The sequence below is a fragment of the Heterodontus francisci genome, chromosome 9, assembly GCF_036365525.1.
Source record: "Heterodontus francisci isolate sHetFra1 chromosome 9, sHetFra1.hap1, whole genome shotgun sequence".
Lineage (NCBI taxonomy): Eukaryota > Metazoa > Chordata > Chondrichthyes > Heterodontiformes > Heterodontidae > Heterodontus > Heterodontus francisci.
The window spans coordinates 50,853,921-50,880,842 of record NC_090379.1 but is presented as its reverse complement, the minus strand read 5'-3'; the positions used below and the strand labels follow the sequence as shown (position 1 = coordinate 50,880,842).

The 26,922-nt window shown below is 44.7% G+C and overlaps 1 protein-coding gene across 1 annotated transcript in view; it reads right to left on the bottom strand.

Moving 5' to 3' along the window:
* Positions 1-11,739: 11,739 nt before the first annotated feature.
* Positions 11,740-26,922, bottom strand: part of c9h14orf180 (chromosome 9 C14orf180 homolog) — a 99,181-nt gene continuing 83,998 nt past the window's right edge. Inside the window, exon 11 of the mRNA XM_068038148.1 lies at positions 11,740-19,321. Within this exon, the coding sequence (XP_067894249.1) occupies positions 19,122-19,321 (200 nt within the window). The 3' untranslated portion in view covers positions 11,740-19,121. The remainder of the gene's footprint in view (positions 19,322-26,922) is intronic.

Sequence of the window (26,922 nt, the reverse complement as noted above, 5' to 3'; positions counted from 1 at the left end):
GCCACTGCTGGGACTGCAGGGGAGGACGGCCCTGGGAGAGGATAAGTTTTTGGGGCCTCACTGGGGGTGATCGGTTGAGCCCTGCCAAGGCATGGGTGGTTGATTTGGGGGACAGGGGGGTGTGTTGGGTGTTGGGGGTGGTTGGGGCATCGGGGGCAGCCCTCCATCGGGTACAGGGTGCCTGATCATGAGGGCCCCCCCCATCCCACAAAGCTGTCAGAAAGCCAACTGCTTTTGTCAGGCGGCTTTTCTCAGACTGGGCTGCCTGACCGGCCAAGGGTAAAATCCCTGTGGGGGTGGGTGGAGGCCCTTAAGTGGCCATTAGCTGGCCACTTAAGGGCCTTGATTGGCTTGGGGCGGGCGGGCCGGTTTCCGCTGCTGCCACCCCGCGTAAAATGATGGCGGAGGCAGGAGTGGCTTGGGAAGGGACCCCGAGCTTCACATTCCATTTTACGCCGCCCCGCCCCCTGCCACCAACCCGCTCTTTGAGGGGGCGTAAAATTCCGGCCGATGTTTTCTCTTGTGGGTGAGTCCAGAACTAGATGGCCACTGTTTTAAAATTAGGCATCACCCTTTTAGGACAGAGATGAGGAGAAATTTTTTCTCTCAGAGGGTTGTACGACTTTGGAACTCTCTGCCTCATAAGGTGGTGGAGGTGGGGTCATTGAATATTTTTATGGTGGAGGTAGATAGATTCTTGTTAGGCAAGGGAATCAAAGATTATCGGGGTAGATGGACGTGTAGAATTCGAGACACAAACAGATCAGCCATGATCTTATTGAATGGTGGAGCAGGCTCGAGGGGCCGAATGACCTACTTCTGCTCCTAATACGTATGTTTGTACGTATTAAGAAGGGCAATAAAAATATAATGCTCAAACATTATGAGCAGTTGGTAGTTCTGTACTGCCTGGGATTTGAATATTGTCTGAGCAAAGTGCAGATAGGAAAATCAGGCAGGAAGGATCATGCACCCATAATTCAACCTGCCTAGTCTTCCCCCAGTTAATTTAATTTAGAAGGAAGATCGGGTCAGCTCTGTTCTGGGTGTGTGATCCACCCCACCTGATTTTCCTCCCTGCACTTCACTCAGATAATAGTTTATGCCCAAGGCAAAAATCTCTCCCATTGTTTTATTTTGATGAGGTATCCAGGCCAAGGATGAATTGGTCTGTTCTCTTTGCAGATGCTGATTGACCTACTGTATATTTTTAGGAGACGGAGAGAAAAGGCTGTGCCAACAAAAGTATTTAAAAAAAATTTAAAACTGTGATTTCAGTGTTTACTTTTGTGGTATGTTGCTGATGTTAAAGTAGTAAAGCTACATTTGGCATTTACAATCACACATATTTAAATCTCATGCTTAGCATTACCAACCTATTATTTCTTTACCTAGACTGTCTACACAATTACTGTTTTGAACTTTGGGTAGTGTCCTGGATTATGAACCCAGGCCTGTCATCTGAGTGCCTCAAAAAATTGAATAGCTTTAGTATTGTATTAGTATTTCTTTCAGCAATGTATGCAAGCTGAAAGTTGACAAGAAATGCCTAATCCTGTAAGGTAATTATTTTTGCTAAACATCTAATATACCCTAAAATAAAAGCAAAATACTGCGGATGCTGGAAATCTGAAATAAAAACAAGAAATGCTGGAACCACTCAGCAGGTCTGGCAGCATCTGTGGAAAGAGAAGCAGAGTTAACGTTTCGGGTCAGTTCCGAAGAAGGGTCACTGACCCGAAACGTTAACTCTGCTTCTCTTTCCACAGATGCTGCCAGACCTGCTGAGTGGTTCCAGCATTTCTTGTTTTTATATCTAATATATCCTTGCTGAATGACCTACTGCAGATAATACAAATTGGATTAATCCAAGGAGTTATAAAAACACAAAATGGAGTCTAACACAACTGGTAAAAGAACAGTTCTCAGTTTTTAAATATAGACACTATATATTTGCTACAATTATGATAATATATAGTTTTTTACATCTACTTATGTTTACAGACTTTAAGAATCAGGTGCATCCTATCAAATATGGCTATTTGTTCTTAACAGGTTGGGGCCAGGCTAAATTCAGCTCTTGTTTTGTTTCTGCAATTCTTATCTTGACCATGTAGATGCCTATATACGAGCAAGTCTTTTTTCTCTCGATGAAATTAATACAATCTCATATGTAGTCCACTATAACTGATGCACATATTTTAAATATTTTATACATAAATTTTGTAAGACAAGTAGTAAGCTTGTTTTCAGTAGTATTTTAAAGCTGTAACATCATTCCCTCTGTGATGGACACAGCAACTTAAAGTTAATACTCGTGGTGAAATATGCCATAATTATGCTTAACAAATTACATCAAATTTCTTCCCTTCTCCTTATTTCAAATGTATAAATGTAATTGAACTCCCAGCATTTCTAACAAGAGTGGGAGTAATCAGCTTTCACTGATGCTTTTCAATTAATTATCTTAACAGTTTTCTTTCTCTGAATTAAAAGAATGCTAATGTGACTTGAGTCCCACTGAGTGAAATTAAATATTATGACATGGGTCAGTGGCCATGATTCACCATATGATGATTTTTAAAAAATCTAGACTGTGCTGACAGGGAGATATTCTGAATGAAAAGCAGCTGCTGTCCCTCACAAACGGAGTCAAAATTGATAGGAGAGTCACTCCAAACACCTTTACCTTGGTACAGACTGAAGAACTGCATTACTCGAAACATAGGAGGAGGTTAATTACTTGCCCTTCAGTCAGAGAATACTACCAGTCATCAAAAGAATGAAGGGTAAATAAAATAAATCCTTAACAACAGACTAAACAGAAAATAGGAAGCAACATAATTAACTAGGATTCCCTGTTAACAGTGGTTAAATTATTTTAGCAGGTTATTTCAGAAGAAAAAGACAAAAACTAGCAAATAAAAGCAAAATACTGCAGATGCTCAAAAACTGAAATAAAAATAGAAAGTGCTGTAAATATTCAGCCGGTCCGGCAGCATATGCGGAGAGAGAAACTGAGTTAATGGACTGGATTTTGTTGAGGTTCCGACGTCGGGATCTGTGGCACGGGAGGTCGGCAGACTGAACCGGCAGCGGCCCGCCACAGAGCCCGACACCGGGAGTGCCTGGCCCCATCTTCCCGGCAGCGGGGAGGCTCCGTGGTGGGTCCCCTGCCGCTGGGTGACGGGACCCGACTTTGAATATGTAAACTAAGGAAATGAATACATTTGAATAAAATTGTCAGCAATCTTACCGGCTACCCAGTATCTTCCAAGCGGTGGTCAGCACTCATGCGCCTTCACTTTCCTGTCCAGGGAAAGCTGGTGCCACCGAGGTGGGGAAGGGGGGGACTTTGAACATTTAGTGTAGTGGGGGGGGGGCGGTGGGAGGATGGTGGGGGGGCTATACGGGGTGAAAACAGCATTAATAGAGTAGGGGAGGAGGGGTGGAAGGGGTGGCCTCTGCACTTTGAACAGGTTGGGGTGGGGTGATAGGTCAGATCTTCCAGGTTAGTGTTTTGGGGGGTGGGGGGAGAGAGGCTAACGATTACATGTAAGTTTTTTTTCGGGGGAAGGGGCGATATTATTTTTTGCAGTGCATGGTGGGGGAGGGGTACGGCTTTAAAAATTTAAAAATGGTGCAGAGGCAGCTGACGCCATTGCTATTGTCACAGAACCCACTCCCACACATGATTGGAGAGGGCGGCCCGACCGGCATATTATCTTGAGCCGTCGCGTGGTAGATCACAGCGGCATGACAGCACATAGCCTACGCGGCGGGCCGCCATTTTTTTCATCCACCTGCCGCTCCTCGCGATGGGAGAATAAAATTCAGCCCAATGTTTCAGGTCTGTGACCTTTCATCGGAACTGGCAAAGGTTAGAAATGGAAAACTAGCAAGTTGCTTTTAGATTTTGTTAGTCCCAGGCAGACTCCTTTAAGTCTAATGTTATTCTTTTATTGAATGACTCTCTACTAACCAACTGTAAGCTTCATCTATCTGACTCTCCTCCTCCCCACTGTGTTTGCCAGCTCCTAGTTCAGTTCTGTTCCAACACTACCTCACTAGAAATTAGACACTGAGATGAACATAGTCCAACTCCAAACTAGCATGGTGAACTCCATCAAATGAAATGATTGTGTCCAAATAGTAAAGTTAAATGTGGCTGAGGAAATGTTGCAAGTTTCAAGCTCTCTAACAAAGCTTATCCAGGTAATTGTGGAAATGAAAGCAGGTGCTACAGTTACAGCTCTACAACTCTATTAATATTGGTTCATTTTAGAATCATGGGTACACTTTATAGCATACCACTCTCTTTAGAGTCTGTGAGCAACCAGATAACTGTAATAACTATAATATACTATAACTTTTAAATGACAAATGATCAGGATGAACTCATAAAAATCCAAATGGGGGCAATTAAATGCTTTTGCAGATTTCAAATGGAGCCAAGATCAAGGGAACAGAATTAAAAAATGCAAATTTTTGAAAAATGCAAGTTCTAAATTCAACTTTATCGGTCTATTTTCATAAATTGTCTATATTAATATGAACTTTAACCCACATTTTCCTCTTTTATTTATATTACATTCAAAACGTTATGCATTTTTAAAGGGCCTAATGCTTACCGAAAAGCAATTTACAATGAGTTCTGCATGGTAAAGTTAAGTTATTAGGTTTATGGGATGGGGATCATATGCACTCTGCCTTTTAATAGCAAGATGTATATTTGCAAAATTCTGGAAGATACTTTAAATATCTATATAAAAATGTTGAATATAATACATTATCTACAAAATATCAGAATGTAGAAACAGAGGTAACAGCTTAAAATTTAAATAATGCTCAGTAGATAGAATTTAGATCTACATGAATGTTCCATTTTATTTGTTAACAGTCCAGTAGAAATTTAAGAAAAAACATTTTTTTTCCCATTTACTGTAATGGTCAATGCTTGTAAAGTGCATTAGTAATAGCAAAAAAGAGTTTTCTAGGATCATGTAATTGTTTTGGTCCTTTTCTACATTTAATCTGATATCTGATAATTAGCTATTGCAGTAATTATTTTGCACTGAAGCCATGAATTTCACCAAGAAAAATATTTTTAAGTAGTCATGTAGTTAAATAAAGATTCCTGGAAGAAACCAAGGCAAAGTAGTGGCGCAGTGGTTAGCACCGCAGCCTCACAGCTCCAGCGACCCAGGTTCAATTCTGGGTACTGCCTGTGTGGAGTTTGCAAGTTCTCCCTGTGTCTGCGTGGGTTTCCTCCAGGTGCTCCGGTTTCCTCCCACATGCCAAAGACTTGCAGGTTGATAGGTAAATTGGCCATTATAAATTGCCCCTAGAGTAGGTAGGTGATAGGGAAATATAGGGACAGGTGGGGATGTGGTAGGAATATGGAATTAGTGTAGGATTAGTATCAATGGGTGGTTGATGGTCAGCACAGACTCGGTGGGTCGAAGGGCCTGTTTCAGTGCTGTATCTCTAAACTAAACTAAAACAAAGTCTAAAATGACTCAGTCTCTTGCAGTTCACACTACACTTCTGCCCAGCTGGAGACATCCACCAAAACAGTATGAAAGACTGAACTGCTGTCTTGTGTACACATTTCAGAGAAGTATTACAATTTCAGTTAATCTGATGCAAATAGCCTGAGTGCTTGCTTCAAAAACATCAAATGTAGTATTTATGTTGATAACCACTGTTCCCTTTTTTTTGTAGAAGTGCTGGTACTGGTTTTGTTGTTGCCATTTACAGCTCCTCTAGATCCAGTTACTTTATTTGTCACATGACCACCCCCTTTTGCCCTGGACTATCACTCCTTTTGTCATCCAATCACTAATAAAAACAGAAAATGTTGGAAATACTCATCTAACAAAAGGCCCCGCTCACCGGCTGAAAATTCAGTGGCGAGCCCACCTCCGCCAGGCTCTTAATTGGTCTTGGGCAGGATTTCCACCTCCTTGAGGCAGGATATCCCACCTAATGGGCCGACAGTTCTTAGTCCCAGCAGCACTTAGTCCCAGTGGCCACTGCTGGGACTACACCCAGCCAATGCAAGCAAGGTGAAGGACAGTTCCGGAAGACAGGTAAAGTTTTAGGGCCTCGCCAGGAACAATCAGCTGGGCCCGGCAAGGCAAGAAGGTTTGGTTAGGGGGGTGGGGGGAGTGTTGTGCATTGGGGTGGTTGGAGCTTTGGGGGTGGCCCTCTGTGTGGCACAGGGTGGCTGATTAGGAGGGCCCCCTCCCCCAGCCCGGAAGAAGGCTGCCTGGTTTTGCTGTCCAGCCGTCGAGAGTAAAATACCCACAGCGGCAGGATGAGGCCCTTAAATGCCAGTTAATTGACCACTCAAGGGCCTTGATTGTCCTGGGGCAGGTGGGCCGTTTCTTGCTGCCGCCTCGCCACATAAAATTGCAGCGGAGGCGGGAGTGGGTCAGGAATAACCCCACCCCCACCACCAGCCTACTCATTTGGGGGCCATAAAATTCCGACCAAAGACTCTGTTTCTCACTCCACAAATGCTGCCAGACCTGCCGAGCATCTCCAGCACTTTTGTTTTTATTTCAGATTTCCAGCATCCACAGTATTTGCCTTTTATGTAATGTCTTGTGTTGCTTTCTGTGACTCCCATCATTCAGATTGCATGACATTCTGTGGTAATCTAGATTTGAATTTGAAGAGTGTCAGTGGATTTGAACACTTAAGGCACCTAGGAGGTATGATGGTCACTGCAAGAAAGAGCAGGTCCCTTTGTATTTAATTAAAGACAAAATAAGTATGTTTTGAATTTGCAGCTGTAGTATGAGTTGGTTGGAGTACGAAGGAGAACTTCTATTTTCGAAGGAAATTTGAAACTAACCTTGAAACAAATTGACTTGCTCTCATTCATAAACTTGCTTGTGGGAGTAACTTATCTCTAGTGCACATGAACCACAGATAAGTATTTCTGTGTAGTAGAGATGTGAATGCTACATACTCTGTGGGAGATGGAGCATCAAACCGAGGCATGAGATATTCAAGAGTATAGGATTTTATGCAACTTAAATATTGCTGATGTGTCAGTTATCTGGCCTTCAGTGTGCCATCTTATGTTGCTCCATAGTTGCAGGTTTGGTCCTGGAGCAGACACAGGTCTGAGATCGGATCTCTGTCATGGCATTCCCTGCACACTTAATGAAAGTGAAATTTGCCACCACATTCTCAACTTCTACGTTATGAGTCCGGGCACCAACTAGGATCAGCTGGTATGCAGTTCCTTGCTGTATCAAGGAGGCACCACAAGTCCCATCTGCCATATATCGCCTTACACTAAGAAGCAATAAGTAGTTTAATTTTATTTTTTATTCAAAAGTCAATGCAACACCAACTGGAAAGACAGATTTAATTTTATCATATGCAAGGCACCATTGATTGCATTCATTAGAAAGGACAAAGCAGCCCGCTTGATTGGCACCCCATCGACAAACATTCACTCCCTCCACCGTCGACGCACAGTGGCAGCAGTGTGTCCCATCTACAAGATGCACTGCAGCAATGCACCCAGGCTCCTTAGACAGCACCTTCCAAACCCATGACCTCTACCAACTAGAAGGATAAGGGCAGCAGGTGCATGGGAACACTACCATCTGCAAGTGCCTCTCCAAGCTACACACCATCCTGACCTGGAACTATATCGCAGTTCCTTCACTGTCACTGGGTCAAAATCTTGGAACTCCCTTCCTAACAGCACTGTGGGTGTACCTACCCCACATGGACTGCAGCGTTTCAAGAAGGCAGCTCACCACCACCTTCTCAATGGCAATTAGGGATGGGCAATAAATGCTGGCCTGGCCAGTGACGCCCACATCACAGGAACAAATTTTTAAACAATTACCGTTTATGCGCCTGTCAGTGGTAATGAGGTGGGTTAGTGAGCCTAAAATACTCAGTAGTATGCTACCATTATATGATTGTTCCTGCCATTGGGTGTAAAATGGTTTGATGCTTCATTTCCCAGTAGTTCAATTTCCCACTTTGATGTACAGACGTCCAGAAACATAAAAGGATAATTGGAAAGTAGAGAAAATGATAGAATCAATGTAGGTGGGGGAAAGGGGCTCCTTTTCGGCCTGTGTAGAATATGCGGGAGCAGGAGGAGGACGTGGCGGTTGCCATCAACGACCCAGAGCATCCACTGATTCTGGAGGAGCTAAATGTTGTGGAACAGCTCTGAGTTAATTCTACTGGGAGCTCGACGGGGAGGAACAGGTGCCCCAAGTGCCCATGAGGTGGTGAGGCTGAGGACCTCAATCTAGCCTCGGTCGCCCTTCCACCGTCACAGCTGGGAGCCGGGAAAGAAGTTCCACTGTGAGCTGGATGGCAACCACGAGCACAGTGTCAGCCTGAGGATGCTGATATCGAGGAGGCCGTGCAAGCTGTGGACTGGTCCGCTCGCCAGGGTCACGACCCCCACCGGACGCCTCCACCCTCCCCCCCTCGCACCACATTCCCTCCACTCCCCTCCCCCCTCGCACCCCCTTTCCCACTCATACCTCCTTCTCCCCTCCCCCACACCCCCTGCACCCCCTCCCCCATTGCACTCCCTTCCCCCTGCACCCACTTCTCCCCCGCACCCCCTTCTCCTCCGCACCCCCTCCCCCTCCCCCTCCTCCCCCCTTGCACCCTCTTACCCCCCTCCTCCCTCGAACCCCCTGCTCACCCTCCCCCCACACCTCCTACCCCTCGCCCCCCCGCCCTCCTCGCACCTCCTCCCCCCTCGCACCCCCACTCCCCCTTACCCCCGCACCCCCCACTCCCCCTTACCCCTGCACCCCCTCCCCCTGCACCCCCTCCCCCTCGCACCCACTCCCCCCTCACTCCCCCTCCCTCCCCGCACCCCCTCCCCCCTTCCCTCTTCCTCCATGAAATCGCACGTCTTACTTGTTAGTGCCCCTGCTCAGGGATAGGAGCTAACAACCCCACTGCCTTGTGGGCGTCTCAGGAGAGACCAAGGCTAAGTAAGTAAACTCTAATGGAAAATCCGGAGCGGAACCCCTAAGGCAGTCATATGTCACCTTTGGCATGTTTCCGGCAGTTCCTGCAGCCATACTGGTGCCAAATGTCGTGCTCTACACTTCTTTGGACCCCACGAGGAAGGCCGAGAGGGGGGTTTTGATGCTTGGGCAACTCACAACCTCCATACATTCGCCCAGGTATGTGCCATGGAGAGGTCACTCCATAGTCGCCTCACAGCGACAAAAACAACACAGAAGGCAGCAGTTACAGGTTATAAGTCCAGCTCAATTGGCATAGAGATTAGGCGCCACAGGGTGCCTTTGTCGGTGGGAGAGGTCATCGCATCTCACTGGACAGCTACTGCCTGCCTCAAACCGGGCAGCCCCCGGTCAGTAAGGTTCTGTCCCGCCACAGTCCACCTGCTTCAATGGGTGCTTGGAGCTCAGGGTCATTGCCCGACAAGTGGACTGTAACACTGCACCAACCAGCACGACACAAAAAGGAAAGAAGGTACCAGCCTTTCGTTTTGCAAGCTGGAACGTCAGAACTATGTGTCTTGGCCTGTCACAAATCAACAACTCTCGGAAGACCGCCATCGTTAATAACGAGCTCAGGAGACTCAATGTGGACATTGCAGCAATTCAGGAGACACGCCTCCCTGCGAGCGGATCTCTAAGAGAGCAAGACAACACTTCTACTGGCAGGATAGGGATCCTGAAGAACCAAGACAACATGGAGTGGGCTTTGCCATCAGAAACTCTTTGCTCAGCATGATAGAGCCACCTTCAAATGGCTCGGAACGCATACTGTCCATCCGACTGCTCACCGCCTCTGGTCCAGTACACCTACTCAGCATCTATGCACCAACACTGCTCCACACCTGAAGTTAAAGACCAGTTCTACAAGGAACTCCAAAATATCATTAGTAGCATTCCTAATACTGAACACCTATTCCTGCTGGGGGTCTTTAACGCCAGGGTTGGGGCCGACCATGACTCCTGGCCCTCCTGCCTTGGGCGCTATGGCATTGGAAGGATGAATGAGAATGGACAGAGACTGCTGGAGTTGTGTACTTATCATAACCTCTGCATCACCAACTTGTTCTTTCACAATAAACCCTGTCACCAGGTTTCTTGGAGGCACCCAAGATTACGTCGTTGGCACCAGCTGGACCTCATCGTCACAAGGCGAGCCTCTTTAAACAACGTTCAAATCACATGCAGCTTCCACAGTGCGGACTGCGACACCGACCACTCCCTGGTGTGCAGCAAGGTTAGACTCAAACCAAAGAAGCTGCATCACTTCAAGCAGAAGGGCCACCCGCGCATCAACACGAGCAGAATTTCTTATCCACAGCTGTTACAAAAATTTCTAAATTCACTTGAAAAAACCCTTCAAAACACTCCCACAAGGGATGCAGAGACCAAGTGGGTCCACATCAGAGACGCCATCTATGAGTCAGCTATGACCACCTATGGCAAATGTGTGAAGCGGAATGCAGACTGGTTTCGATCTCACTTTGAAGAGCTGGAACCTGTCATAGCCGCTAAGCGCATTGCACTGCTGAACTACAAGAAAGCCCCCAGCGAGTTAACATCCGTAGCACTTAAAACAGCCAGAAGTGCTGCACAAAGAACAGCCAGGCGCTGCGCAAATGACTACTGGCAACACCTATGCAGTTATATTCAGCTGGCCTCAGACACCGGAAACATCAGAGGAATGTATGATGGCATTAAGAGAGCTTTTGGGCCAACCATCAAGAAGATCGCCCCCCTCAAATCTAAATCAGGGGACACAATCACTGACCAACGCAAGCAAATGGACCGCTGGGTTGAGCACTACCTAGAACTGTACTCCAGGGAGAATGTTGTCACTGAGACTATCCTCAATGCAGCCCAGCCTCTGCCAGTCATGGATGAGCTGGACGTACTGCCAACAGAATCAGAACTCAGTATTGCCATTGATTCTCTAGCCAGCGGAAAAGCCCCTGGGAAGGACGGCATTACCCCTGAAATAATCAAGAGTGCTAAGCCTGCTATACTCTCAGCACTCTACGAACTACTTTGCCTGTGCTGGGATGAGGGAGCAGTACCACAGGACATGCGCGATGCCAATATCATCACCCTCTATAAAAACAAAGGTGACCGCAGTGACTGCAACAACTACCGTGGAATCTCCCTGCTCAGCATAGTGGGGAAAGTCTTCACTCGAGTCACTTTAAACAGGCTCCAGAAGCTGGCCGAGCGTGTCTACCCTGAGGCACAGTGTGGCTTTCGAGCAGAGAGATCCACCATTGACATGCTGTTCTCTCTTTGTCAGCTACAGGAGAAATGCCGCGAACAACAGATGCCCCTCTGCGTTGCTTTCACTGATCTCACCAAAGCCTTTGACCTCGTCAGCAGACGTGGTCTCTTCAGACTACTAGAAAAGATCGGATGTCCACCAAAGCTACTAAGTATCATCACCTCATTCCATGACAATATGAAAGGCACAATTCAGCATAGCGGCACCTCATCAGACCCCTTTCCTATCCTGAGTGGTGTGAAACAGGGCTGTGTTCTCGCACCTACACTGTTTGGGATCTTCTCACTGCTGCTCTCACATGCGTTCAAGTCTTCAGAAGAAGTAATTTTCCTCCACACAAGATCAGGTGGCAAGTTGTTCAACCTTGCCCATCTTAGAGTGAAGACCAAAGTACGGAAATTCCTCATCAGGGAACTCCTCTTTGCTGACGATGCTGCATTAACATCTCACACTGAAGAGTGTCTGCAGAGACACATCGACAGGGTTGCAGCTGCCTGCAACGAATTTGGCCTAACCATCAGCTTCAAGAAAACGAACATCATGGGACAGGACATCAGAAATACTCCATCCATCAATATCGGCGTCCACGCTCTGGAAGTGGTTCAAGAGTTCACCTACCTAGGCTCAACTATCACCAGCAACCTATTTCTTGATGCAGAAATCAACAAGCGCATGGGAAAGGCGTCCGCTGCTATGTCCAGACTGGCCAAGAGAGTGTGGGAAAATGGCGCACTGATACGGAACACAAAAGTCCGATTGTATCAAGCCTGTGTCCTCAGTACCTTGCTCTACGGCAGCAAGGCCTGGACAACGTATGTCAGCCAAGAGCGACATCTCAATTCATTCCATCTTCGCTGCCTCCGGAGAATCCTTGGCATCAGGTGGCAGGACCGCATCTCCAACACAGAAGTCCTTGAGGCAGCCAACATCCCCAGCTTATACACCCTACTGAGCCAGCGGCGCTTGAGATGGCTTGGCCATGTGAGCCGCATTGAAGATAGCAGGATCCCCAAGGACGCATTGTACAGCGAGTCCGTCACTGGTATCAGACCTACCGGCCTTCTATGTCTCCACTTTAAAGACGTCTGCAAACGTGACATGAAGTCCTGTGACATTGACCACAAGTTGTGGAAGTCAGTTGCCAGTGATTGCCAGAGCTGGCGGACAGCCATCAAGGCAGGGTTAAAGTGTGGCGAGTCAAAAAGACTTAGCAGTTGGCAGGAAAAAAGACAGAAGCGCAAGAGGAGAGCCAACTGTGTAACAGCCCCGACAACCAATTTTATCTGCAGCACCTGTGGAAGAGTCTGTCACTCTAGAATTGGCCTTTATAGCCACTCCAGGCGCTGCTTCACAAACCACTGACCACCTCCAGGCGCTTACCCATTGTCTCTCAAGACAAGGAAGCCAAAGAAGAAGAAGAAGGTGCTGCCAGCAGGATGTTTTGTGAGTTAAAGCTTATTTTCCAAGGAATACACAATGCACATATCTTGAATGAATCTGTCCTTCTCTCTCCTCATTGACTTGTATCTTAACACTGCTTCAAATATTTATTCAATTTTACCTTAAAAAATGCAGTGATCTCTGCCTAAATCATATTCTGTGGCAATAATTTCTTAAGAGGGTTGCTGGAGCATGGAATGCTTTGCCACAGCAAGGCCTGGACAACGTATGTCAGCCAAGAGCGACGTCGCAATTCATTCCATCTTCGCTGCCTCCGGAGAATACTTTCACATCAGGTGGCAGGACCGTATCTCCAACACAGAAGTCCTCGAGGCGGCCAACATCCCCAGCTTATACACACCACTGAATCAGCGGCACTTGAGATGGCTTGGCCATGTGAGCCGCATGGAAGATGGCAGGATCCCCAAAGACACATTGTACAGCGAGCTCGCCACTGGTATCAGACCCATCGGCCGTCCACGTCTCCGCTTTAAAGACGTCTGCAAACGCGACATGAAGTCCTGTGACATTGATCACAAGTCGTGGGAGTCAGTTGCCAGCGATCGCCAGAGCTGGCGGGCAGCCATATAGGCGGGGCTAAAGTGTGGCAAGTCGAAGAGACTTAGCAGTTGGCAGGAAAAAAGACAGAAGCGCAAGAGGAGAGCCAACTGTGTAACAGCCCCGACAAACACATTTTTCTGCAGCACCTGTGGAAGAGTCTGTCACTCCAGAATTGGCCTTTATAGCAACTCCAGGCGCTGCTCCACAAACCACTGACCACCTCCAGGCGCTTACCCATTGTCTCTCGAGACAAGGAGGCCAAAGAAGAACAAGATGAAGTCTTTCCCTATTCACATTATCAAAAGTCATTATATTTTTAAGAACATCAACTAAATCGTTTTGCCTTCTCTGGTCCAGTAGAGATAGTCGCAGAATCTCAAGTATTTCCTCCTAATTAGTTTCCCAGCCATGGCATCATCTTAGTTGTACACTTTATGGCTTTACTGTTCTTAATGGGCCACCTAAATCTGCTCACAGCATTCTAACTGTGGCCTAGTCAATGCTTTATATGAGTTCACCATTACTTCTTTACTCTTGTATTTTGTTCTCCTATTTATAAAAACTAAAACTATATTTCTCTTTGTCATGGCTTTATCAGAAGGTAAGAGTATTCTTGACAATCCAGATTATTTTGAGAAGGTGTAAGATATGGTAGATGGAACAAATGCAGTTAATGTAGTGCACACAGCCTTTCAGAAAACCTTTGACAAGGTACCTCTTCGGACACTACTGAAGAAGATTAAAGGGTTATGGAATTAGATGAATATAGAAAATTGGATTAAAAGATAGAAGGGAGGATTCAGAATAGAATTAGGGATAGTTGGAATAAAATCTGCAGATCGGGGTTCACATTGTGATGGATGTCTAGGTGCAGATTTGTTGCTAATGTTACCTAATATACGGCAATAAAAATATGAAGACTTCAAAAAAAGGGATGTTTTCATTAGAACATTGGAAATTAAGGGTTGATTTGATAGAAGTGATTAAAATTATGAAGGGATGGGACAGATTCAATCTGAACAGACTGTTCTAGTGATTGAAGGATATAGATCAAAGACAAATAGCTAAATTTAAATGTAAGAGATTTGGGACAGAGAGCAGGGAAACATTGTGACTGTTGTTCTCTGTATAGAAAAACAATTGCACTGAGCAAACTCCCTGTATTCCTCTTACCTCTCCCACTCTGAACTGTAAATAATGGCCAATTTTAATTCACATAATGTTAATAATGAGTCATGGTCGGTTGGGGCTGACCATGACACATGGCCCTCCTGCCTTGGGCGCTATGGCATTGGAAGGATGAATGAGAATGGACAGAGACTGCTGGAGTTGTGTACTTATCATAACCTCTGCATCACCAACTTGTTCTTTCACAATAAACCCTGTCACCAGGTTTCTTGGAGGCACCCAAGATTACGTCGTTGGCACCAGCTGGACCTCATCGTCACAAGGCGAGCCTCTTTAAACAACGTTCAAATCACATGCAGCTTCCACAGTGCGGACTGCGACACCGACCACTCCCTGGTGTGCAGCAAGGTTAGACTCAAACCAAAGAAGCTGCATCACTTCAAGCAGAAGGGCCACCCGCGCATCAACACGAGCAGAATTTCTTATCCACAGCTGTTACAAAAATTTCTAAATTCACTTGAAAAAACCCTTCAAAACACTCCCACAAGGGATGCAGAGACCAAGTGGGCCCACATCAGAGACGCCATCTATGAGTCAGCTATGACCACCTATGGCAAACGTGTGAAGCGGAATGCAGACTGGTTTCGATCTCACTTTGAAGAGCTGGAACCTGTCATAGCCGCTAAGCGCATTGCACTGCTGAACTACAAGAAAGCCCCCAGCGAGTTAACATCCGTAGCACTTAAAACAGCCAGAAGTGCTGCACAAAGAACAGCCAGGCGCTGCGCAAATGACTACTGGCAACACCTATGCAGTTATATTCAGCTGGCCTCAGACACCGGAAACATCAGAGGAATGTATGATGGCATTAAGAGAGCTTTTGGGCCAACCATCAAGAAGATCGCCCCCCTCAAATCTAAATCAGGGGACACAATCACTGACCAACGCAAGCAAATGGACCGCTGGGTTGAGCACTACCTAGAACTGTACTCCAGGGAGAATGTTGTCTCTGAGACCATCCTCAATGCAGCCCAGCCTCTGCCAGTCATGGATGAGCTGGACGTACCGCCAACAGAATCAGAACTCAGTATTGCCATTGATTCTCTAGCCAGCGGAAAAGCCCCTGGGATGGACGGCATTACCCCTGAAATAATCAAGAGTGCTAAGCCTGCTATACTCTCAGCACTCTACGAACTACTTTGCCTGTGCTGGGATGAGGGAGCAGTACCACAGGACATGCGCGATGCCAATATCATCACCCTCTATAAAAACAAAGGTGACCGCAGTGACTGCAACAACTACCGTGGAATCTCCCTGCTCAGCATAGTGGGGAAAGTCTTCACTCGCGTCACTTTAAACAGGCTCCAGAAGCTGGCCGAGCGTGTCTACCCTGAGGCACAGTGTGGCTTTCGAGCAGAGAGATCCACCATTGACATGCTGTTCTCTCTTTGTCAGCTACAGGAGAAATGCCGCGAACAACAGATGCCCCTCTGCGTTGCTTTCACTGATCTCACCAAAGCCTTTGACCTCGTCAGCAGACGTGGTCTCTTCAGACTACTAGAAAAGATCGGATGTCCACCAAAGCTACTAAGTATCATCACCTCATTCCATGACAATATGAAAGGCACAATTCAGCATAGCGGCACCTCATCAGACCCCTTTCCTATCCTGAGTGGTGTGAAACAGGGCTGTGTTCTCGCACCTACACTGTTTGGGATTTTCTTCTCCCTGCTGCTCTCACATGCGTTCAAGTCTTCAGAAGAAGGAATTTTCCTCCACGCAAGTACAGGTGGCAAGTTGTTCAACCTTGCCCGTCTAAGAGCGAAGACCAAAGTACGGAAAGTCCTCATCAGGGAACTTCTCTTTTCTGACGATGCTGCATTAACATCTCACACTGAAGAGTGTTTGCAGAATCTCATCGACAGGTTTGCGGCTGCCTGCAATGATTTTGGCCTCACCATCAGCCTCAAGAAAACGAACATCATGGGACAGGACGTCAGAAATGCTCCATCCATCAATATCGGCGACCACGCTCTAGAAGTGGTTCAAGAGTTCACCTACCTAGGCTCAACTATCACCAGTAACCTGTCTCTCGATGCAGAAATCAACAAGCACATGGGAAAGGCTTCCACTGCTATGTCCAGACTGGCCAAGAGAGTGTGGGAAAATGGCGCACTGACACGGAACACAAAAGTCCGCGTGTTTCAAGCCTGTGTCCTCAGTACCTTGCTCTACGGCAGCAAGGCCTGGACAACGTATGTCAGCCAAGAGCGACGTCGCAATTCATTCCATCTTCGCTGCCTCCGGAGAATCCTTGGCATCAGGTGGTAGGACCGTATCTCCAACACAGAGGTCCTCGAGGCAGCCAACATCCCCAGCTTATACACCCTACTGAGTCAGCTGCGCTTGAGATGGCTTGGCCATGTGAGCCGCATGGAAGATGGCAGGATCCCCAAGGACGCATTGTACAGTGAGCTCGCCACTGGTATCAGACCCACCGGCCGTCCATGTCTCCGCTTTAAAGACGTCTGCAAATGTGACATGAAGTCCTATGACATTGGTCACAAGTCGTGGGAGTCAGTTGCTAGCGATCGCCAGAGCTGGCGAGCAGCCATAAAGGCGGGGCTAAAGTGTGGCGAGTCGAAGAGATTTAGCAGTTGGCAGGAAAAAAGACAGAAGCGCAAGAGGAGAGTCAACTGTGTAACAGCCCCGACAACCAATTTTACCTGCAGCACATGTGGAAGAGTCTGTCACTCTAGTATTGGCCTTTATAGCCACTCCAGGCACTGCTCCACAAACCACTGACCACCTCCAGGCGCTTACCCATTGTCTCCCGAGACAAGGAGGCCAAAGAAGAAGAAAGAAGAATTGTCCAAAAATTATTAATCAGTGTCATGACGCTTACACGGCCTTAGGCATCAGCCGATGCTCTTTCTGTCTTTCCCTAGTCTGTTCCCAAGTGAATCATAAACAGCCTCTGCCCTCCAGTGGCAGCTGTGCCTTTAGCTGTCTAGGTCCTATGCTCTGGAATTTCTTTCCTAAACTTCTATGCTCTTCATCTCCCTTTCTTACTTTAAGACCCTCCTTATGTCATACCACTTTGACCAAGCTCCCAGTCACTCTTCCTAAGATCTCCTTCTGTGGCATCAATCTTTGTCTGATTACACTTGTGTGAAGTTCTTTGGGATGTTTTTCTACATTAAAGGTGCTAAACAAATGCAAGTAGTTGTTGTTGTAATAAAATAATACAATTTTTTTCTCCAGTTTAAAAGCAGAAATGCAATAACTTTTATCAACAACAACTTGCATTTATATTGCACCTTTAACATAGTAAAATGTCTCAAGGTGCTTCATAGGAGTGTTATCAAACAAAATTTGACACCAAGCTACATTTTTGGGTAGATGTCCAAAAGCTTGGTCAAAGAGGTAGGTTTTAAGGAGCATCTTAAAGGAGGAAGGAGATATAGCGAGGCAGAGAGATTTAGGGAGAGAAATCCAGAGATTAAGGCCTTGGCAGCCAATGGTGGAGCAGTTAAAATTGGGGATATGCAAGAGGCCAGAATTGGAAGAGTGCAGAGATCTCAGAGGGTTGTTGGGCTGGAGGAGATTATAGAGATAGGGCAAGGCAACACATGGAGTGATTTGAAAACAAGGATGAACATTTTCAAATCAAGACATTGTTCAAATAGGAGTCAATGTAGGTCAGTGAGCACAGGGTGATAGGTGAACGGGACTTGATACGAGTTAGGACATGGGCAGCAGATTTTTGGATGAGTTTAAGTTTATGGAGGGTGGAAAATGGGAGTCTGACCAGGAGTACATTGGAATAGTCACATCTAAAGGTAAAAAAGGCATGAATGAAGGTTTCAGCAACAGATGAGCTGAGAGGGGGTGGGGAAGTTGGATAATATTACAGGGGTGGAAATAGGAAGTCTTTGTGATGACGCAGATATGAGGTTGGAAGCTTATCCCTGCTTCAAATACAACACCAAGGTTGTGAGCAGTCTGGTTTTGCCTCGAGACAGTTGTCACGGAGAGGGTTTGAATCAATAGCCAGGGAACGGAGTTTGTGGCAAACGGAAAATTAAATGCGATGAGACAATAGGGATAATCACAGAAAGAATAATCATGTACAGACTCTGAGTCAAGTGGGTTAGATGGACCTCTTCTCATTTGAAGTTTTCTTATGCTTTCATATTAGAAAATTTGCCAAAAGCAAATTTACAAACATATAATCCACAGCAATTTGAAAGTAACATTGAAACAAAGCGATTACAACAAAACTCTTTCATACCAGCCCAATTCAAACTGTTGCATGAAGTGCATGAGACAATAATTTGCTGCTGATTACATGGTAGGCAGTTCGGAGTCATCCATCTATCGGTGCCAAGTAATGATAAGTCTTTGCTTCAAGTCACTTCTTTTAGTGATTTCATTGGTGAATATCGGGATCAGGTATTAGGTTGACTTTTTTAACATTGTAGCACTTTTAAAGTTCAGTAATTTTCCTTCAAAGTGGGTATCATGCTCATTGCTATTTCCTCTTTTATTTGGACCTTTCGAGTCATTGCCAATGGTTGTTAAAAAAATTGCTTATAGCAGACGTTTTTGCATTTGCTGTTGATGATTACTGTGCCAAAAGGATTCTTCCAAACGAGGTTTCTCTGATGCTGCTGATATTTGTGGATATCTTAATTTTTCCTACTCCAAGTCAACCAGCTGAAAGTCATATGCTTCACTTCCAGATAATAGCTGTAGAGTTTTGACTGAAGTTGTTCAAAGATGTTTGATGCACTCTTGCTACAACAGACCAATATGATCACCAGGCTCAGCAAAATGATGATCAATAGCTTCCAAAACATTGCTGGCAAAGGGGAATTACATCCGTAAGCTGGTAAAAAGAAATACAAACAGGTCACAAAAATGTAACATTATATCCTTTTGTATGATGACAATATTTTTCAAAATATAAAAAAATTATCTCTTCACAAATATACTAACATTCAGAATATGCATTATTATGGCAGTTTGACATGAAGAATAAGCCAACTGTTGATAGTGGGAAATGCAGGGCAGGAGACCGATTATTGAATCAGACTATAACTGAATTCAACCATTGATCTTAAACCAGGGCTTATGAGTTCAGGACAGTTGATTTAATGGTATGAGTTCTTTTTTCTCTTCTGGTTTTAAAGTTAACTGGGAACCTGACAGGCAAACTTATTTCACCTCAGGTGCCTTCCGCCCTCTCCTTCAATTGCGTCACGGCAAAATTATCGTTGCTGTAAAATGCTACATTGATAACATTTGTCAATTGCACTCAATTTCAACATTGTTATTAAATATGTGCACACATTTCCATTAAAAATACTGCAGCACTGCTGAGCCATGAAGAATAGCACATCAATAAAATGAATCATGCCACTTTTTACAGATACTCACAAAATTAAAACTTGAAACATCTCTGAAGAAATATGATTCCTTCATAACACCTATGCAATGCAGCAGTCTGAATTAATTATTTAGTATACCTCTTTTTATGAAAAAATGTTGCAATACCTTTATGTAATGATTAAACAACAGTTTATTCAATGTCAATTATGTCCTAACCAGAACTACATTTCCATGTGTCTCCAATCTGGTTATTTAAAGTCTGTCAACAGCTATTCCTATAACTTTGAAGAAAGCTACGGCCGGACTTTTACAGTCCCCAAACGAGTGGGCTGTGGCAGGGGTGGGGGGCGTAAAATTCAGTGGGAGGTGGGGGGTGCGTTCCTGACCCCCTCCTGCCTGCACCCCACCCCCACCCCCGCTGCAATTTCATGCGAGACAGTGGAGGTGAAAAATGGCCCGCCTGACCCAGGCCAATCAAGGCCCTTAAGTGGCCAATTAACTGCCACTTAAGGGCCTCCTCCCACTGCCGTGGGTATTTTACCCCCGGCGGCCGGGTAACAAATGCCTCAGAAACCCCGCCTGGTAAAACCAGGCAGCTTTCTTGTAGGCTGGGGAAGGTCCTCCTGATCAGGCACACTGTGCCCCATGGGGAGGCTGCCCGCAAAGCCCCAACCGCTCCCAATGCACAACACTGCCCCCGCCCCCCTAACAGACCCTCCTTGCCTTACCAGGACCACGCCGATTGTCCCCAGCGAGGCCCTAAAAACTTACCTGTCTTCCGGGGCCGTCCTTCACCTTGCTTGCAATGGTCGGCTGTAGTCCCAGCAGAGGCCACCTCTCCCGGAGGCGTGGCTGGGACTGACAGCTGCCGGCCCGCTGATTGGCCGGGAGCTCCATTAGGCGGGACTTCCTGCCTCAAGGAGGTGCAAGTCCCAACCGAGACCAATTAAGGGCCCTGGGAGCAAAAAACTCCAGCCTGGTTCCCCAGGCCCAGTGGAGGTGGGCTCGCAACCGACTTTTTAGCTGGTGCGCAGGGCCTCCCACGCAACAAAAAATTCTGGCCTACATTTTTTCAAATATTAGGAGTTGGACAAAAAATGCGTTGTATGAAAATATTTTGATTCCTTCCTTTGAATAGATGTCTGTCTCTTATCAGATGAATGGCCAGTTAATGCGCTTTAGGTGTTGTCGTCCAGGAGATTGGGGGGATTCCCTATTCTTCTTGAATAATAAAGAAAGATTTGCATTTATAAAGTGCCTTTCATAACCTCAGGCCATCCCAAAGCACTGTACAGCTAATGAAGTACTTTTGAAGTATCGTCACTGTTGTAATGTCGGAAATGTGGCAGCCAGTATGCATTCAGCAAACCACCACAAGCAGCAATGTTATAATGGCCAGACAATCTGTTCTTGTGTTGTTGATTGAGGCATCAATATTGGCCAAGGCACCAGGGATAATTTCCCTGGTCTTCTTCGAAATAGTGCCATAGGATCCTTTACATGGACCTCAGAGGGCACATGTTTAGTTTAGTTTAGAGATACAGCACTTAGAGATACAGCACTGAAACAGGCCCTTCGGCCCACCGAGTCTGTGCCGACCATCAACCACCCATTTATACTAATCCTACACTAAGCCCATATTCCTACCACATCCCCACCTGTCCCTATATATTTCCCTACCACCTACCTATACTAGGGGCAATTTATAATGGCCAATTAACCTATCAACCTGCAAGTCTTTGGCATGTGGGAGGAAACCGGAGCACCCGGAGAAAACCCACGCAGACACAGGGAGAACTTGCAAACTCCGCACAGGCAGTACCCAGAATCGAACCCGGGTCCCTGGAGCTGTGAGGCTGCGGTGCTAACCACTGCGCCACTGTGCCTTAATTAACGTTTCATTCAAAAACAGTCACTCCAAAAATGCAGCATTCCCTCAGTACTGCACTTGAACCCTCAACCTTCTGACTCAGGGGTGAGAGTGCTACCAACTGAGCCGCAGCTGACTCTTCAATAAATCAGAATAGTGCTATGGGGTCTTTTACATTCATCAGAACAACAGACTGCATCTTATTTTAATGTCTCATCTGAAAGGTGGCAACTTTGACATTGAGCTGAGAGTTCTGGAAACTGAGACAAGCTGACAACAAAAGTAGCTGAACCAAGAAGCTCACAGATGTGATTGCTGATCTGTGCTGGATTAGTTGATCTGTCCTGGATCAGTGAGAGAGGTGCTACAGTTGATTGCAAAATTCCAGACTCGGGGTAAATTGGAGTAAATAGGCTATGTTTCCAGTACCTGGGAGCAATCACTGCTGGGAAATGCATGTACATAAATGCTAGAGGAGGGTATGATTGAGTTCAGCTGTTATGGCTGCTGACACATTTCAGAGCTCAGTCAGCCTGCAGTTCTCCTGCCCATTACAAGAAAAGGGGGTAATCACATGCTGGTAAGTGCACAAAAAAACAGGGTTAAGTCTAGGCTCACAAAAAGAATGACTAGCTGGGCAAGCTACCAGATGGTGGTCAAAGCAAGTGCATCTGTTCCCCTGCAATGATTCAGTCTGGGAAAAGAGGGCATAATTGAAGCAGATACTCCTACAGGGGCCCAGAAAATTGGGGCGATCTCTGGTTCCACCAGAATTCTGCCATACTAGCATGTTTATAAGAAAATCCAATAAAAGGGAATATAGGTGGATTTTTTACCCCACCTCACATCAAGCAGAGTATGTCTAGGGAAATCGACTGGTTACCTCAGGAATTCCACCCAGTAGGACCTGTGTAGGCCTCAGCGGAACTCTCATCAGGTTACAGTTGGCAAGAGAATCATGGAGGTTCCAAAAGTGTTCTACAAATATCTAATCCCAGCAACTGATTCCTTTAGGAGCCAATATTCCACTCTGATAATGTTGCTTAACTATCGCATTCAAATCATTGGTATGAAAATAATCCACCTCATAAAATGATTCTATTTCTAAAATATATCAATACACAAATAAAAACCAACAGGAACCAAGGAAGAAAATGCTTTGCAGAAAATTCAGGCTCCTACAGAATTTATAGCAGCTAATACTACTTACAGGAGAAATATGGTGGTTTCACACAGCAAGAGAAAATAAATTTTATGCTCAGCAGTTTACTTTGCATGTATAATGACATTGAATTTAGTGCAGGCACTGTGTGATTATGGCTTGGATATTAGCTCTAGGCCATCTGGACTGGCTCTCATAATAAAAGCAAGTTGCCTTTTAAAATGGTATGTAGAGCCATGAGCACAGTTACAGACAAAAATTAATTGCAGAAAGGTGTTGTGTTGACCAGGCACTAGAAAGATAGATTCACGCATCTGGAGTGCGAGCACCAGAGGGCCTTTAAAAGAGAAAGAAAGCAAAAGCCAGAACCAGGAAATAAAATGACAAACAAAGAGTAATGTTACCCCTGAGAGCACAAAATAGATTAGTTTGGAGGAAAACACCCCTGTGGAGTAGTGAATACCAAATGAAAATCAATAGTCAGCAGAATATTATATCTCTTTAGAAGTTATTTAAATTGCATGTTGGAAGCTTACCTCATATTTAAACATAATTCTAATGAGCTCCTCTTCGTTTCACACCTTTCAGAAATGCTCCTGTCGCTTGTTATGCATATAAAGTTAATGACCTATTGCAATTTTATTTTGAATTAAAAAATCAATATTTCTCATTATTCACTGTGCATATTGATAACAAGAAGTTAGAATTCCATCATCTCAATAGCACAGAGGTAATTTGAGGAAGAGGGGCGAAGACTGTTCAGTTGCACTTTCACTCACCCAGCTTCACACTCATATCAGGGAACGTCTGAAACATTAGATTCAGAAAGGGCCTGTAATCAGTAACAATACAGCTAGTGTCTGAAACATTAGATTGAGCAGGGTAATATGCATCAGCACAACTGGGGTGCTCAAAATGAGTATTAGCATTTCAGTAGCACAAACAATCACCTTAAGTGGTTAACTGAAAAATCAAAAATTAATCTTTTATTCTGTGCTTATAAGGTTGATTAGAGTTACAAGAACAGTTACAACAAGGTGTTTTTATTACTAACAGGGATTTATTGAAAACTTTTGTTTAACATTTCCCTAATATTATATGATAGCGAACAAGAAATCCAAACATGATCGAGATCTTGCTCTGTATTAATCTCTCTTAAGCAGATTGGCTTGGAAGGATGAACTTCAGATCCTGAATAGTCATTCAAAATAGAAAGTTTTGTCAAGGTTAATGGTTTTTTAACACCTCTAATCATAATGGAATTTCTTCTGGAAGAATTACATTTATTCAAGGGCGATAACTGTGGTTTCATGCAGGCATTTTTGGACCAGGAGCGTAAGTCAGAGAGCAAAGGGATGATGGCGAATAGGTCTTGATGCAAGTTAGGATAATGGCAGCAGAGTTTTGAATGAGCTTAAGTTTACAGAGGGTGCAAAGTGGGAGGCTAGCCAGAAGAGCATTGGAATAGTCTAGTCTAGAGGTAACAAAAGCCAGGACGAAGGTTTCAGCAGCAGATGAGCTGAGGCAAAAGCAATGTTACAGAGGTGGAAGTAGGTGGTCTTGGTGATGGAGTGGATATGGGCTTGGAAGTTCATCTCAGGGTCAAATAGGGCGCCAAGCTTGAAAATAATCTAGTTCAGCCTCAGAGACTGGCTGAGGAGAGGGATGGAGTCAGTGGTTAGGATATTTTGGTCCAGCAGCTCCAATTTCCTTTGGGTTTTACCTACCCATTTATTTAAATTTTAAATCAAATTGCTTAGAAAAACTGTCCTTATAACAAAAATAAAAAAACTAGAACCAGCAATTTGTGGTACAGTCAAGCTCTACACACTACATCAAGCACTGCTCCCCTTGGAACTCTATCCATTGGATGTGACAACTAAACTGGGAAGTTAACCATACTCTATCAGGATTGCTGGAGCAATGGTTAACATCAATGTCACTTAAGTAGAGTACACTCTATATTCTAAATCTCTCTGTTATTGAGTATCCTCATACAATTTCTACAATGCTAATACTCATTTTGAGCAACCCAGTTGTGCTGATGCATATTACCCTTCTCAATCTAACCTTTCAAAAACTGCTGTATTGCTACTGATTACAGGCCCTTTCTCAATCTAAAATTTCAGACGTTCCCTGATATGAGTGTGAAGCTGGGTAAGTGAAAGTGGATCTGAACAGTCTTTGCCCCTCCTCCTTAACTTACTTCTGTGCTATTGAGATGATGGAATTCTAACTTCTTGTTAACAATATGCACAGTGAATAATGAGGAGAAATATTGATTTTTTTAAAAATCAAAATAAAATTGTTTTAGTTTAGACAATGGCTTTTTACCAGTATTTAGTTGGAGGAAATTTTTGTTCATCCAATTTTGGATGTCGGACAAATCTGAGGCAGCGGATAGGTTGAGAGACCTGGTGGTGAGGTAGAGCTGGATGTCACCAGTGTGCATGCAGAACCTGATCTCGTGTTTTTGGATAATATTGTCAAGAGGCAGCATGTAGATGAGAAATAGGAGGGGACCAAGGGTAGATCCTTGGGGGACTCCAGAGGTAATGGTGTGGGAGTGCGAAGGGAACCCATTACAAGTTGAATTGATAGGAATGGAACCAAGCAAGGGCAGTCCCACTCAGTTGGACAATGGAGGAGAGCCATTTGAGGAGGATGATGTGGTTAGTGTCAAAGGCTGCTGATGGTCGAGAAGGATGAGAACGGATAATTTACCCCTTCAGAGACATACAGGATTACATCTATTCCAGACAGACTTATTTTAACCAGAAAAAAAGCTCAAAATAATACCTAAAATAAAAGCAAAATACTACAGATGCTGGAAATCTGAAATAAAAACAGAAAGTGCTGAAAATACTCAGCAGCTCTGGCAGCATTTGTGGAGACAGAAGCAGAGTTAACATTTCAGATCTATGACCTTTCATCAGAACTGGCAAAGGTTAGAAAAGAATTAGGTTCTCGAAACATCAACTCTGCTTCTCTCTCCACAGATGCTGCCTGACCTGCTGAGTATTTCCAGCACTTTCTGTTTTTATTTATTAGTTTTAGAAATATCAGTTGCAAAGAGCTTCAACTTCATTTTGGGTTTTACCTACCCATTTATTTAAATTTTAACCCTCTTTATTTAGATGGTGAAGTTAGAAAAACCTTCTTTATCACAAAAGTCAAAGCACTAGAACCAACAATTTGTGGTACAATCTCCACACACTAAATCAAGCACTGATCCCCTTGGAACTTTATCCATTGCATGTGACACGATGTATGAGGATTGCTGGAGCATTGCTGTGAGAAATCTCTGTTAATGGGTGTCCTAGTACAATTTCTACAAGTCTTGTTGTGTTTCCTATAACCACATTGGTCAAATTTGTGGAGAAATGATTTCTAGGCATTCAAGATAGAAAGAGTGTGCTCTACTTAAAATGACATTGATGTTAACCACAAAATAATTTCCTCACCAATGGAACTAACAGACCAAAATATCCTCTTTAGCAGAATGACAGCATAGCAAAGAGAGCAGAAATAGAATGGTCACCCAGTGTTGTCTTTGTGGGGGAGGTCAACCACTAACATGAGATCAGGTTTGCTGGGGATTTTGCAATACATTTGAAAAGAATATAAAGATTTTGCTGACAGAAATTTATGCAGAGCTAAAACCATCTGGGAAAACCCAATCAGAAGGATAATGAGATTCATATAGCACATCTTACAGTTGACTCCTGGCTAGTGTGAACCTAGAATTTTTTTTTTGTTAGACACTGAATTAAATTCACAAACTGGCATCAATGATATGTTTTTAATATGTATGTTCTTCCAATGCAGTAAATTAACGCTTTAATCATATTTTAGGTTGAATATAAACAAATTGATGTCAGTATATATGTCAAAATAACAAAACTGAGAATGCTGGGCATTTGAAATAAAAATAAATGTTCTGGAAATGCAGAGATTGACCAACGCTTGAGAGAAGAAGACAGGTTAATGTTTTGGATGTAACTCTTTGCCAGACCTGATGTAAATATTCCCAGCATTCTGTTATCATTTTAGGATATGTAATTCG